The following is a 15,071-nucleotide window of genomic DNA, read 5'->3' as shown; positions in this document are numbered from 1 at the left end:
ATTAGTGATTTAGCATTGCCAGCTTCAGCATGTTCTGGAAGAGATGCTTGATCTTGTCATACATGCTCAGCTTACTCCTGATGCTTCCATTTTTAAAAGATGCACTTGGAATCCCTTGAATTTCAGTGGTGTGGTTGACAGTTCCTGTCAATGCTGAATCTCTAATCTCCAAGGTCCCACACATCCTTATTAGATAGAACTTAGTTAAACCCAAGAACACTCTCTGACCATCCCCAGAAAGTCAGGATTTGCTGTGTGTGTACCATTGGAAAGGTAAGTAGCAGATCTGTGGTGTAAGATAATAAAGACCAGCGGTTTTTAATCGTTCACTGTTTTTAAAAAGTCATTTCTTTCTACTTCATTTTCTGTTGAGAAAAATAACAGAAATACCTGGTTGTTTTTTTCAGTTTTTATTTGATCACTAAATAATTCTTTCTCAAATTCTGACTTGTGTCCCAGACTCTGGCCCAGAAGGAGGACATGGAGGAGAGAATCACCACTCTGGAGAAACGCTACCTCGCTGCACAACGTGAAGCTACATCCGTGCACGACCTCAATGATAAACTTGAAAATGAAATTGCCACTAAAGACTCCATGCACCGACAGGTTGTGGTTTCAAACAAGATGAAGTACATTTTGCTCAGCATAACGCTAATGGAGATAATTAATGTTCATGCTGTGCTGAAGCACTTTGCTTTTAGGAAGATAAATATCAGCTGTAATGTGCTGTTATTAGTGATTGTTTTTCAGGAGCTGGAGTTCTACATTGTAGAGAGTTTTACCCTGGGAATAAAGATGGGAGGCAGTTTTACTGGGAAGGGGAAATGGTTTTGAGAAATTTAGTGCACTTCATCTTGGGGCAATAGGGCTCTTGTCCCTGTTAATTCTGGATTTTTAAGTTGCTGTATGTGTATCCAAGCATCTTAAGTTTTGTGGCTGAGAATTACTCATTCTGAGCTAAGCTTTTAAGATCTGCATAGTGTGTAGTGACTTTTACAGGCCTTAGTGAGGGAGGAAGTTTGACAAATGCTTGACATGAAATAGTCCAACTTTATAAACCAGAAATGATTGTTTAGCCAACCACTTTCTAACTGATCACTTCTTTAACTCTCAACACTTGCTGGCCATAATGTTGTGCAGAGTGAAGATAAGAACAGGCAACTGCAAGAACGACTGGAACTGGCTGAGCAAAAGCTGCAGCAGACCCTGAGAAAAGCTGAGACTTTGCCAGAGGTGGAGGCTGAGCTGGCACAGAGAGTTGCAGCACTTACAAAGGTGAGGTGGTGGCACAGTGTCCTCCAGGCTCCCTTCTCCATTGGTGTCCCACTGCAGGAAATCCGTTCCTAGTGTTGGCTTGGTTACAGTTGGTTTCCAGTTTTCCCACAAATAATTCAGAAAATTTTTATGTTTATTTCCTACTTTTTTTCCATTGATCTCTCTGAAAACTCTCTGATTTATTTCTTAAACTTTTAATCTCTTTTTTTTAGTTTCTGCTCTTTGGAACTCAAGTGGGTTTTCTGTTAACTCTTTTACATCATAAAAATACATCTCTGAATTATTATTTTGGTGCTTTTTATTAAAATTATTCAGTAATAGGTATAAAGTCTTCTAAACATGAACTGTTTCGGAAAGGGAAACCTAAATTTCTTCCACTGCTAGCTAAGTGAAGCAAGTGGGGAGCGAGAGAAGTTGTGGTACTACCAAACATCAAGATTTTTAGAGGGCTAAAAATGGAGTAATGAAGTCTAAGGAACTAGATTTAGTTAACTACAAATGAGCCTTTTCAAGTGTGTGTGCATGTTTTCTTTCAAAGCCTTAGTTTCATTTCTTTCCCTGTTATCTTTCCTGTCCCTAACTGGCTCTGTAGTCTGACCTTTTGTCTCCTGGGAGCTCTGCTGCTAAAGATGCTAAAGTTTTGGAACTTGCCACCAAGCTTAGGAAGGTAGAATTTGTATATTAGTCCTTGTCTCTGCTTGCTGCTTTCTGCTTTGCCATGATTACTAACAAAGGGTCCCATCGTCCAGGCTAGTGAGGAGAAGCTGCAAATGCACTTAGTTTTTACTTTTATTTGTTTTTTAGTTTTATTTCTTGGGGGTATGAATGAACTTTGCTGTTGCAAGCTCGTTTGCAAGTAGGAGTTGATTCATGGTACTTAGAGGTGAGAGGTGTCATCATTTTGCTACTTCCCATCTGAACTCTTGCAAGGTCCTTTTGGTGACAGAAAAACATCTGTTCTGCTTTGTCCTTTACCATAAATGGCAGTTGTGCAAAAGCATGTTCGAAATATTCCTGTGCCTCAGTGTTTCTGTGCTTTTGAAACCTAAAAAAACCCACCCAAATTCTAATTTTGCTCTCAACTTGACAGGCTGAGGAGAGACACGGCAATATCGAGGAGCGACTGAGACAGATGGAGGCACAGCTTGAAGAGAAGAATCAAGAACTGCAAAGGGTACTGCACATAATTTTGACAAAGATAAAAAGCTGAAAGAAAGAACCTAATCCTCTTCAGCAAAGCTGGTTTTATTTCTCGGCTTTAAAATAAAGCCAGAGTTTAGGCTGGCTGATAGCTGTGAGCTTTGAGTCACTGTACTGTGGCTAACCTTAAATCTCAAGGAAAATGTGCTGGAAGTCTCCAATGAAAGTTTGAAAAACCTTGCTGAATTAAATGACTATGGACAAATTGTTTCCTGGGTTATAAATGATGGAATCCATTCTGAATTGTGCCTTTCTAAGATTTTTTTAATGTAGGCTTAGATTTTTAAACTTCTTATCTTGGATCACTTATTAAAGACTGAAGTGTCCCTCAGACTTCCTTTACAGAGCTCTGGAGGCACATGCAGTGTTCCTCTTTGGAAAAATATTGCTGTTAAAGAAAATGCATTTGGATTAAAGAGAGCTTGCTGCCTTCATAACCTGGAAGTTGCTGGAGATACTGCAAATTTGGGTTTTTTTCAGCAGCTTTTTTGTATCTCAGGCTAGACAGAGAGAGAAGATGAATGAAGAGCATAATAAACGTTTGTCAGAAACTGTTGATAAGCTCCTGTCTGAATCCAATGAAAGGCTCCAGCTTCATCTCAAGGAGAGGATGGCTGCCCTGGAAGATAAGGTAACAAGTCACATTCCAGTACTGAATGTGTAATTCTGTAATGATTTGTGCATATTTTGCAGTGTGTCTGTAACTTCAGCAAATAAACACAAACACCTTATTTATAAGTAGTTTCTGTTAAGACTCTTTTTTTTTTAGTGTGGATTTGGAAAATATGCCCTTAACAGTCATTTTTTGGGGTTGTCCCTGGGCACTGCACTGCAGTGTTGAGAAGGCAGCTTTTAAGAAGCTGTATCCTTTTTTGGGTAAAAATTTGCACTCGACTGGTGCAGATTGCATAAAAAGGCTCATCCAGTGTAATACAGGAAGCCTGAAGTGCTGGAACTTTGACCTTTCCAGTTCAGTTTCCTTTGTTTCCCACTGCTTTTGGCTGTTCCAGTTCCCCTGAGTCATTGTGGGATTCCTGCAGTTCTTCCCAGGTAGATCGTTTTGAGACTCGTTATATGAGTGTGACTGGGCTGTTCCTGCATTGTCAGTGCACATCTTGGAGCTTTCCCCTGCACTCAGGTCATCTCTTTTGACACACTTTTTTACTCCTTTTCTTCCCTTCTGCTTTTGGATCTAGGTCCTTATGGATTCTTCTTCCATGCACACCTTGAAGTTAGATCCCTAACTTCAAAGTGTCTTCTAAAGTGGCACTTTGCTTGATGCTGACTTTGAATTGCTTGGTCTTGGATTAAAAAAATACTTGGTTTCTTTTACTAGAGGGTGAAATGACCATCTGGGGAAATGTTTCAGGAAAAGCTGAGTGTCTTTGATTTTAAAGTCATGGCAATAAAATGCTTTGGAACCTCAGTGATGTTCGCAGACTCTTGCTGAACGTTTGCTTCCTCTTGCATTCGTGCCTAATGCTTGAATAATGGGTGATACCTTAGGGTTGACCTTGTCTCCCTCTTATCTTCCAAACCATAACTACATTTGTGAATAATGAGGAAAATCTACTTGTCATTTGCTGTAGTTCACAGCTTCTAGAAAAGTGTTCTTGTTGAGGCTTCCAGCTCATTCTTTTATGCTAAGTTGGGAAGAAACGTGCAGGTAAAATTTTAAGACTTTGTTCTGATCATATGGTCTTTTTTGAATGACTTTGAATTATTCCATAATTATTCCTTTTTTTTTACTAGTTGGCCTTGTCAAATGGAGCCTTAAAAGGCTGCTATTGCTATTAAAGATTTATGGAACCAGTACTATTACCAAATCCATTATTTAGAGTGCTGTACACCTGGAAGGATAAGCCTTCAACTATAACCAAAGTGAAATGATGGAAGCAGTCAAGGATCTGTAATTTTAAGATGCATTTGTGTAGTGTTGACTGAATTTTTTTTGATACTCGTCATGGTTATGATTGAAAAGTGTAAAGCAGCTTATGAGTGACTTAATTTGTGATGCCTTTTGTTTCAGAATTCACTTCTTCGAGAAATTGAAAATGCAAAAAAACAAATAGAAGAACTTCAGCATGAAAAGGTACACTGCATTTCTGAAATATTATCTTGGAACTTAATTACTGCTTTGCTACATAGCAGGATCAGATTTTAATTCCCCATAAAACTTAACATTTCCTCCTCTGTTTAAGAGAAAGGAGCTGTTACTGGTTATTTTATGGTATTGTGTGCCACAGTTTTAGGAAGATTTTGTAGCTAATACATAACCTTTTAGTCCAAGGCTTAACACACTTTTGAATCTGTGAAGTGCCTGGATATGTTGGCAGTTAGCCCAAGTGTGGAGATTGTGTAGAATTTTTATACTGTTGTACACATGACCTTGAACAGCAAAACCAAACGAGAAATACTTTTAATGTTGGGCATTTTTCCATGAGGTTTTCTCAAAGCATTGAATATCTTGAAATGCTTGTGCAACTGCTAACATTTTTTTTTTAAAGTTTTAAGAACTGGGGAGCAGAGGGAGAAATATTTATTAGACTTGGCTGCTCCTTAGCAATAGCAGCTGCCTGGTGTTCTGCTTGTCCTGGAAATGACAAGGTCCCTCCTTACAGATGTTCATCATCAGCCACTTTTTATTTTATTTAGACTTTCGTTGTTTTCTCATTCATTGGATCTCTCTGCGCAATTCAGGGTTTCTAGAGCCTGTAAAAATGTTCAAGTTAAAAGTAAGTGCTGCTAGATCCCTTTGTGCAGAGAGCTTGAACAAATCTTCTTGTTTCTTATTATCACCACTTAATTATAGTAACCTTAGTAGCAAGTGAACTTTATTTCATAGCTGTTTTTAAAATACATATTGTCATTACTAGAGTCAGGGTCGAGAGGCAGCAAAATGATTCTGGGATGCCCTTTTGTGACAGTGCTGTATGGTGTGTAGCAAAACTAATGTTTAAATAGTTGAAGGGTATATCTTAAAATCTTTTATTTCCAAGTTGCAAGAGAAATGAGATAAAAAACCTAAAGGTTAGTTTATGAACTTGTATTTGACACTAATTTTTTTAAAAAGCCTATTATACATTTTTTCTATTTATTTTTCCAGGATCAGCTTGTTTTAAATGTTGATGCATTAAGGGCTGAAAATGACCAAGTGAGACTCAGAGCCACATCACTTCATCATAGGTACCAGTAGTAGTTTGGGTTTTTTCCTATTTTCTTTAAAGTCACTATGCTAAAGACAATTTTGTCTATTATAAGTGCAAATATTTTTGCGAATATTTACAAAATTCATTTTTATAGAGCATATAAAGCAATTTTTATACTGCTTAAAAAACATACTTAAAAACAATTGGCAGTGGTGGGTCAAGAGGAATCCTTTGGGGGACTTATTTTTGGTTTCCTTCTCCCTTTGTAAGGATGAAATGTTGGTTTTGTGTTCCAGCAGACCAGATTTCAGGTTCCCTGTGGCATCCTCCTCTGTGGGGGACAGTCACACAGAGTCCTACGGCACCTCCTCCGTGCTGAGGCGGCCCCAGAAGGGCCGTTTGGCTGCTCTCAGAGACGAGCCCTCAAAGGTAAGGAAGGAAAATACACACAGCACTGTGACAGCAGAACAGATTTGTTCAATGCATGAGGCTAATCAGGTGAAAGGAGGTTTGAGAATTGGGAGTACCTGGCAATAAACTCCTGGATTTTATAGGTCCAGTGTTACCAACTCATGACCAGCTGCTGGTGTTTTTAATTGTTTGCAAATAGTTGCAAGACTGCGGTTCTGAACTCCAATTTTGGGTTTTTTTTTAATTTTTGTTTTTGCTTTTAAATTTTGATAAGCCTGTAAAATACAATTTGAAACAGTTCTACTTTTGTGTCTGTACTCAAACATATTACTGTTCTGCAAGCATTTCCAATTTCCTTTCAGGACACATAAGCACTCATTACATAAAACTGATTCCGTAGTTCCCATGGAATTGATAGCAAAATTCTTCTGTAATTAAAAGCGTGTGTAGCCAAAATATGTGATGGTATAATTGGCTCAATGAGCCTGTTTTGCATCTTCCAGTTAAATGAAATTTAAAAGTTTCCGACATTATAGCTTTTTTTTTTTTACATTTCTCTAAACATTGCTGTCTTGATGGATGCATTCAGCATGTAAGTAGACTTACATAAATTATTTTAAACATCTTGATAAGCAGTAGAGATGTCGTGTTTTTCCCGTTTGAGCTTGGATTTATTTTTTTATGGATTCTTGTAGGTTCAGACCCTGAACGAGCAGGATTGGGAGCGGGCCCAGCAAGCCAGTGTGTTGGCAAACGTGGCACAAGCATTTGAGAGTGATGTGGATGTGTCTGATGTGGAGGACGACAGGGAGACCATTTTCAGCTCAGTTGATCTGCTGTCACCAAGTGGTCAGGCTGATGCTCAGACTTTGGCCATAATGCTGCAGGAACAATTGGATGCAATCAACAAAGAGATCAGGTACGGCCTGTCTGCTGTGGAGCTTTCGATAAAAATGACTCGGAAGATGGTAATTTCTCCATGTTTTTCTGCTAAGTGCTGCTTCTTTCAAAGCCCCATTCTGTTTGTATGGCCCTTGTTGGAATGTCACGTTCCTCTGAGACTCTCTTTCCCCCAGACTGATCCAGGAGGAGAAGGAGAACACGGAGCAGCGCGCCGAGGAGATCGAGAGCAGGGTGGGCAGCGGCAGCCTGGACGCGCACGGCCGGTTCCGCTCCATGAGCTCCATCCCTCCCTCGTACGCCGGCGGGGCCCTGGCCGGCTCCTCCCCGCCCGGCAGCGGCCGCTCCACGCCGCGGCGCGTCCCGCACAGCCCGGCGCAGGAGGTGGACAGGCTGGGCATCATGACACTGGTGGGTATCCACGGCCTGCACGTTCCTCAGGAGAGCCTTCCTTTGCTCTAGGAAACGGGTTGGTTCATTGCCCCTTCCTCTCCTGCTTACTCAGCTGTATTTTTCCTTCCTCTAGGTTTTTCTACTGCTTCCTTTCAACTTCTATAAAAAGTGTAAGATACATAATGATTAGGAAAAATGTTCAGAGCTCAAGTCTATTATTTGGTCAGCATCTCGTGCCTAAGTATTTATTCCTTCTGTTGTTACAGTCTTCCTTCAGACTCCTCTTTCTAGAAGAAAGAATGTTTTCTTTTCAACCACTTTCTTCCTCTGCTTTAAACTTTATTTTTATTATTTTCCACTAAACACTCAGCTAAAAAATGATTTGCATGTTAATCTTGAAGATTGAGATGGTATCACTGCTGTTTGAATATTAATGAGTGCCAGTGTCTTGGTTTAGGCTGTTAAAGCCTGATAGGTGAAAGAAATATCTGTTAGACCTTGTAGGTGATAAAGAAGTTTAGTCTTAGGAGTTCAGTGAGTAGAAAAAGATGTTTTCCTTCTTTTGATATTCTTATGAATTCTTAGGAAGATAAATCCTTCTAGGAGCTGCTTTATGCATGTAAACATATCTGTAAAAACAAGATACAAATTTTCCCCTTTCTTGTTTTTAAAGACATGTTAAACAAAATGAACAGTTCAAGTATTTCAGCTAAGTAATTTTGCTGGCTTTCTAAAATTGATGTGTACATATACCAAAAAGTCTCTTTTTTTCATAAAAGGGAGTAATTTTGCCTTCTTTGAATTAGAATAAAAATCACTGTACTAGCTCTAGCCATATATCCAGGGTCAAGTAGTCGTCTTCTAAGAAAAGCTATCAAAATTCAGAATGTGGAGTGCTTTATCTTCTAACATTTCACAATAATTAGTTAAGCTAAACACTTCTCATGCAGAAAACCATATACAAATTTAAGTAGCTCTTTTCCCCAAAACTAGATCAGGAGAACGTGTCTTGTCTGAAATCCAGTGCAACCGAAGAAAAGTGAACTGTAATGAAGTTCACTTTAGATCATAATTGTGCATCAAAGTCACTTGGTCTAGTGTTTGCAGTTGTATTTGATGGGTTTTGTACCTGGCAACTGACTTGTGAAAGCTTGAAATCAAGAATTACAGATCAAGGGCTTTCTTGAAACTTTTGGAAGAGCTATCATGAATTATTGGACTGAGTTCTGCTGTGTCTTCCAGTATTTTAATAGAGAGTTGCATTAGTTTTTGATCATGTAGGCAAATTAGCTTAATGCCAGTGGTTATGCAGCTCAGTCAGTTGAAAGCCCCTCATGATTAAAAAGCATCAGCATGATAAATGGTGAAGCCTCTCTTGAGCAGTCCTTGTGGGCAGTTCATTCCACGTGGTGAACATTTTCATTTTTATGCTCATCAGATTTAATGGATGAAAGATCCAGTGAGGGTAAAACAAGTCTGCAGTGCTTTGTCAAGAACTTGATGAGGAACTAGATCGTCTTTAAAGGTCCCTTCTATCATTCAGTGAACTTATGATTTGTTAATGTGGTACTCTACAGTCAGATTGAACAAAACTTTCCATATTAATGCTGCGAAATTTACATGTATTCTGAATCAAAAACAATTAAAAGTTGTCCTTTGTGGGAGGGAAACAACATCCCTCCCCCTTGTCCCACTTCAGAGGGGACTGACTTTATTTTTGGTTGCAGCCTTTTTAAATGATGAGAGCTATTAAACAAATTATCTAAATTTGGCTTTCGTCAGCGCCAGTGTGAATAAGCTGTTTGTGTAACTCAGGGTTGCTGCCTTGCTCTGTGCACTGGCAGAGGTGAGCACTCCCTGGGGAGTGAGGCACAGTAGATGGAGGATAAAATAGAAGTGGTGGTGAATTCCTGCTCAAACATTCCAGCATTTGAAAGTTGTAAAAAGAGCAGAATCCTGTGACTGTATAGAAATGAGCTATTGTTGGCACTGTTTCACATTATTAAAGTATGGGCTGCTTTTTGTGCAGTGTAGGAAACAGCTGCAGGAATGCCAAGGTTGTGAGGAGGGACAAGTGCAGCTGATTTATTAAGGCTGCTGTGGCTGACCTGGAGGTCCAAGGCAGGTCCTTGCCTTTTCAAAGCAACACCTTGCACCCCACAGCACTTCTTTGGGGTTTTTTTGCTGCACGTATTTTGTGCTAATTTGCCTACGGTCCCAATACACTCAAACATCTCTGGTACTTTGGTAGATAACCAATTGTAAGTGTTTATTTTTTGCTTCCTTTTCCTCACTTCAGGGATACGTTTAAGTAATCTGTGATTTAAGGAGTACTTCATACCCAGTATCTCTCCGTGCCATTGTTGTAATTGTTGTTTATATTCTCCCTGAGATGTTTTGTCTGTACTAGTTGTCTTGGTCTGTGGTACAGTTTACAATAAATACAGCTTTTCCAAATTTCTTTTCTTTGCATGCATCTGTCAGCCTAGTGATTTAAGGAAACACCGTAGAAAGGTAAAAATCTTTAGTTTATTTCATGGTGTGCCCCTTCATCTCCCTCCCTGTCTCCAAACTCATTAGTGGATAACAGGAACATAAAGCATTTACAGGGTAGCTCCGTAATAAAACAAGATTATGGTTTATCATTTTAGCCTAAGTATGGGTTTTATTTTGTGGGTTTTCATGTTTGTTTGCCTGTTTTTGCTGGTGTGGAGGAGTGTGGTGCTGCTTTCTGTTTCAACCACTGCTTTGCAGTCTTCATGCATCAGTGCTTCATTTTAAAAGCTGTCAGTGCACACACAAATAAGTTATTCTTTCTGTTTCTCAAACTTTTGTAGCCAAAGGTGTGTAGAAACTGACTTCACGGAGTCAGTGATCTTGCTAATAACTCTTTTCACGGGTCTCTTATTTCTGTCTTTGCACTTGCTTAAACTGGTGACAGGTATATTCATTTTATGGTGCTGAAGGCATTACTTTAGTTCTTAGCCCTATAAATGAATAAAAGATAAGTGCTACTTTCTTGTGTCAGTAGCTAAGATTGAATTTAATAGTTTGTCACTGAAGGTAACAAGAAATTCAGAAAGAAATCAAGCAAAAAATAGGCAACAGCAGAATGGTAAGGGCAAGAGTAATCCTTTAATGCTGAAATAAGATTCTTTCTTTCACTGTTTTTTTTAGAGTTGGTATTGCCTTCATGTTTCAGCATTGCCCCTGAAATTTTCCTTCCTTTTCCATTAGTCTCCATCTTCCAGAGAAGAGGTACGAGACGACAAAACCACCATCAAATGCGAGACATCGCCCCCTTCCTCACCTCGGTCTTTGCGTCTGGACAGAGTCCAGAAAGGAGCTCTGCATACAGTGAGCCATGAAGATATCAGGGACATTAGGAAGTGAGTAGCTGGGAATCACTCAGACCTACCAGGAGCTCAGTGTTCCACAGCATCAGAGTAAAACCCCCAAACTGCAGAGCTGTTCAGCCTGTAGGGCTTTAGTCTGGGTCTTGAAGCGTTTCTCAAAAGCCAGGAGTGTGGACACCTAAATGGGTGACTCTGTTACATAAACATTAAGAATGTAGGTTTTGCTAATGCTTAGAAATGGCATCATGGGAAGTCTTTTGGTACTCCGAGTCTGTGTTAAGTGTGCTTCATGTCTGGGAAATAAAAAGTGTAACTTTCAACTCTTTAAGTTGTAACTTAGCTGTAAATTGAGATATAACTTGCAAAATCGCCATCACTTGGATTGACAGATACTCTTTTCAAAGTTCCTAAGTATCTGAGATGGATTCCACTCAAGTATTTCAATCTTTGTCTGTCCCTTTCAGTCAGGAACTTGTGCCATCAACATTTCTTTTCATAACTCATAAAAGCTGAAATTAAATGTCATTAGTGAGTCACTGAACTTTGAGTAACTCACACAGAACCTTGAACTTATCTCTGGTGAATTTGTTGTACATGGGCTCCTTTATGATGTTTTTTTTGGTACAGTTCAACAGGTTCACAAGATGGGCAAACAAGTAATCCTAGTAGCAGTAACAGCAGCCAAGATTCCCTTCACAAAGCCCCCAAAAAGAAGGGGATCAAATCCTCTATTGGCCGCCTGTTTGGCAAGAAGGAAAAGGGACGACCTGGACAAACAAGCAAGGAAGCTCTGGGACAAGGTTGGTTTGCTTTTTCTTACACAGTGAGAGATATGGGCTTGGAGGTTTGGTTTTACACATTCCTGATCAGTAATATTACAAAGGATTAAGTTAAGACTGACTTGAGTTTGGGGGTTTTTTTTGTAGGTGGCATGGGAGAAGCAGATGGTTCCTCTCAGGATGCATTAGGTCTCAGCAAACTTGGAGGTCAGGCAGAGAAAAACAGGAAAATGCAGAAAAAGTAAGTTACCAGATATTTGGAATCCTGTGTTAATCATGTATTGCTTTGTTTAAAAATGCTGTGGTTTTATTTTTTAGTTTGGTTTTGGGGTATTTTTTGCCTAATACGGTGCTATGGTTAATAAGTCTCTGTAGATTTATTTTTTGTTACTATTTTTCCAGAACATTAATAGCAGCATGGGTCATGGTAAGTTTGAAAGGAATTTCAGCTGAAAACTTACTATTGGACTGCTGTAATAAAGAAATTCAGAGATAGAAGTGGACTCTTACCAAATCTCCCCCAAATTTATTATACTTAATACCTGCTTTGGGAGGGATTAAATATAATAAATTATAAATACCTTTGATTCAAATGGGAGATTTCCCAAAGTTGCTCTTGGCTGTTCTTTGCCCAGAGTGTGAAGGAATTGACAGAAGGGAAGCATGAGATGCTGTGTGCAGACATCCCTGTACATGAACTTGCTGGCTCCTTTCTCTGTCCCTTTGTGTTGCAGCTGCTGACAGCTTCTCTCTTCACTAATTTTTTCACTTCTGTTTAAGATTGTCTGCTGAAATCTTCCTCTTTGCACCATATAGCCTTGATTTCTTCCATTTTTAAATCAATTGTGACTGTTCCTTTTTTATGGCACCTTGTATGCAATTACCTTTTCCTAGTCCAGAGAATTTTATCACTCTGTGCCAGAAAATCTTCAGTTTACTGCTCACCTTTTGAGTGTCTGTTTGCATGCTTTGTTGTTCCCAGACTTGGAACAGATGAAGCAAAGACTAATCATAGGGGAAAAACAGATACTGCTACTGGTAGAAATCCTGACTTGATGCTTATATGGCAGTACAGGAAACACTTATATTTATATAAGTAGGATCAGGCATTCCTTGCATTTTTTCCCCCAATGCTGAGCCTTAAACTTCTGCTGCTTCTGTTCTGTTCAGCTGTCAAAAAACTGATGAAGATCAGACTTTCCTTGCCTTCTGAAGACAGACAGTAAATATTGGAAAGAAAGGGTGCTAATTTTCCCTTTGAGAGAGATTTCTTGCAGTACCTAAGTTCTATTAACTAATAAGAATAATGCCTGGTGGCTGCTAATGAAAACCAGCAGTGTGTTGGTTTGAAAAGTTGGAATGGAATGTGGGTTTGTTTGGATAACAGAAGGCTCAGCTGTTTTTCTTCAGACTGCTACACTGAAGGCAATCATACATTATTATGATCTGGTATTTTCCCTTTTCTACAGTGCTTTAAAGTCATACCACATCTTGGTTGAATAAATAGTTTTAGTCTGGTCATATCTAAATAGTGTTAAGGTCTGTTCTTTGAGCAATATAGGTATTTCTCAATACCAGCCACAAGTTTCATTCTCAAGTAAAACAATCCATACTGTCTTGCTTTAAGAAATGCAAAAAGTGCAGTTGCAGATAAATCATGACTTTTCTTGTAAACATTCTGCTTTTCAAAAATGTACTGGTATTACTTAAAGTATAATTTATGGCTGCATGTTGTAGGTTGCTTAAAAGGCAGCTGTCTATATTAAACAGATGAAAACTTTTAGTTTGGAATTGCCTTCCCTAGCTCTTCAAACCCCCCTCTCCATCTCTTCTAGAGCCCCTTTAGGTACTGGAAGGGGCTCTAAGGTTTCCCTGGAGCCTTGTATTTTCTACCACTCAATGAAATTAATACAATCTAAATCTATCATTTGAAAAATCCCAGTAAGATGCTTTCATGCAGCTGTCTCAGAATCCTGAGGGGTATTCTGAACATGGGAAGCAATATTATCACAAGGGGTCAAAGATCCCTTGCTGCCTTCTTGAGATGCTCATTATCAAAAAGAAGTAGTAGTAAAGCTGCTCTGAATTACTTTTCACTTTGATTTTGGAGGAGGCTGGGTTAAAACAAATTCCAACTGACTGTTTGCTTGCAAAACCTTGTATTCAGCAAAAAGAATTCCAGCTACCTGAATGCTTGGAACAACGACAGCTCCTTCTATTTATAGCTGTCTCTAATCCCTATTTGCTCGTTTATCTTTCTGATTTCTGCTTGCATGTGCACAAACAGGCTGAGGGCAGTGTTCAGTGTCTGCTAACAAAAACCTATTTATAGTTACAGAATTAAATTACAGTACACATTATTTGTCTTTGTATGCCTTTGAGTTCAGTTTAATCCTAGTTTTATATTTGTCCTTTATGATTTTATTTTCCTTTTGTTTACCATTTGATGTGGTAGTGCAAAATCAGGGTAAGTTTGTATTTATTTTTTAAGGATTGTTGTGCAAGTATGATAAATCTCGTTTGGATTTTTTAGCAATATATTAAAACCTCTGTCCTTTCTTAAAGTCAGATCATGAGAGGAAATAGTAAATTCAAAAGAATATATTATGAAAATGTGTTGCTGAAATAAATCCAGTGTCACCTAGTTTGGTGTCCTGTCTTAATTTGCATGGCGTGAGCTTTTATAGTGGAAATATTAAACCCTCTTAGATTAAATTAGTTTTGTAATCTGGGGTTTGAAAGTTGCTTAGCAATAGTAGGTGTTTGTGTTTCCAAGGTAGATGTACTTCTGTGAAACTGTTGTTTGGTGTTGACTAAAGCTAAGTCCTTTTTAGTGCTGTGTTCATCTTCTGTGTGAGCTGTAGTAGTGACGGTGTTTGCCACAACTGTGTTTGTGCTTTTCTGTGTACAGCACAACAAACTTAGTACTGTATTCAGCAAAAAGGAAGGCAACCCTAAATTTAAGATAACTCTCACACACAAAAGACTTACTACATCCCTGAACTCAATCTAGAATAAGGATATTGACTTTCCCCTGATGTTCTGCCTATTTCCATCTCATGTTTTACAACTGTTTCTTCTCAGTTTTTATACCCTGAAGCTCTGTCACTTCCATCAGTATCACTCTCTTCCCCACACTGCAGTGTTTACTGTGTTCTGAACTTCTTCCAAATCAGTCCTCTTCAGTTCCATCCAAGAAATCTGGGATGCAGCACTCCCCTCTGGCTACGAGCTCTGGATGTATCCATTCCCGTGCTGTCTTAATCCAGTGACGGAGTGAGGTTGCTCCGGGCTGCTTTGTTTTCCTTGTGGGGTGAGCATGTGCTCTCCTGCCAAGAGCCCTGCTGAACACAGATCCTTCACATGGTCCCTAGAGGGTCTTGTGCACTCACTGCTGCATCAGGCACCACCTGCAGCTTTGACATCATTTCTCACTCCCTATGACCACAGCTTTTGTCCTCCCCAGCTGCTGTGAGATGCCTCTGGTATGTGTCTAACAACAAGCCTTCCCCCCTTGCAGCAGCGTGTTTGGGCTCCTGTTCCAAGGGAAGCTCAGCCAGGTTTTTTATTAAGTCTCCAGACATCTCTCCCTTGGTTTTGTCACCTAT

At 39.3% G+C, this 15,071-nt stretch overlaps 1 protein-coding gene across 11 annotated transcripts in view; it reads left to right on the top strand.

Moving 5' to 3' along the window:
- PPFIA1 (PTPRF interacting protein alpha 1) overlaps positions 1–15,071 on the top strand; it is a 53,764-nt gene that overhangs the window by 24,144 nt on the left and 14,549 nt on the right. For 4 of the 11 annotated variants that reach the window (XM_042022419.1, XM_042022414.1, XM_042022421.1 and 1 more), the window contains exons 8-21: positions 460–606; positions 1,141–1,275; positions 2,366–2,449; positions 2,975–3,106; positions 4,505–4,567; positions 5,582–5,661; positions 5,921–6,053; positions 6,625–6,627; positions 6,731–6,954; positions 7,112–7,346; positions 9,813–9,842; positions 10,566–10,717; positions 11,312–11,484; positions 11,611–11,704. In XM_042022419.1, the coding sequence (XP_041878353.1) occupies positions 460–606; positions 1,141–1,275; positions 2,366–2,449; positions 2,975–3,106; positions 4,505–4,567; positions 5,582–5,661; positions 5,921–6,053; positions 6,625–6,627; positions 6,731–6,954; positions 7,112–7,346; positions 9,813–9,842; positions 10,566–10,717; positions 11,312–11,484; positions 11,611–11,704 (1,685 nt within the window). The remainder of the gene's footprint in view (positions 1–459; positions 607–1,140; positions 1,276–2,365; positions 2,450–2,974; positions 3,107–4,504; positions 4,568–5,581; positions 5,662–5,920; positions 6,054–6,624; positions 6,628–6,730; positions 6,955–7,111; positions 7,347–9,812; positions 9,843–10,565; positions 10,718–11,311; positions 11,485–11,610; positions 11,705–15,071) is intronic. The other 7 variants (XM_042022425.1, XM_042022415.1, XM_042022423.1 and 4 more) reach the window with 5 other exon arrangements.

This window comes from Corvus kubaryi, unplaced genomic scaffold (genome assembly GCF_017639235.1).
Source record: "Corvus kubaryi isolate FWS band 111438036 unplaced genomic scaffold, C.kubaryi_AGA036_p1.0 37201, whole genome shotgun sequence".
NCBI classification, from domain to species: Eukaryota; Metazoa; Chordata; class Aves; order Passeriformes; family Corvidae; genus Corvus; species Corvus kubaryi.
The sequence above is the reverse complement of the archived record's forward strand: the minus strand, read 5'-3'. Positions and strand labels throughout refer to the sequence as shown.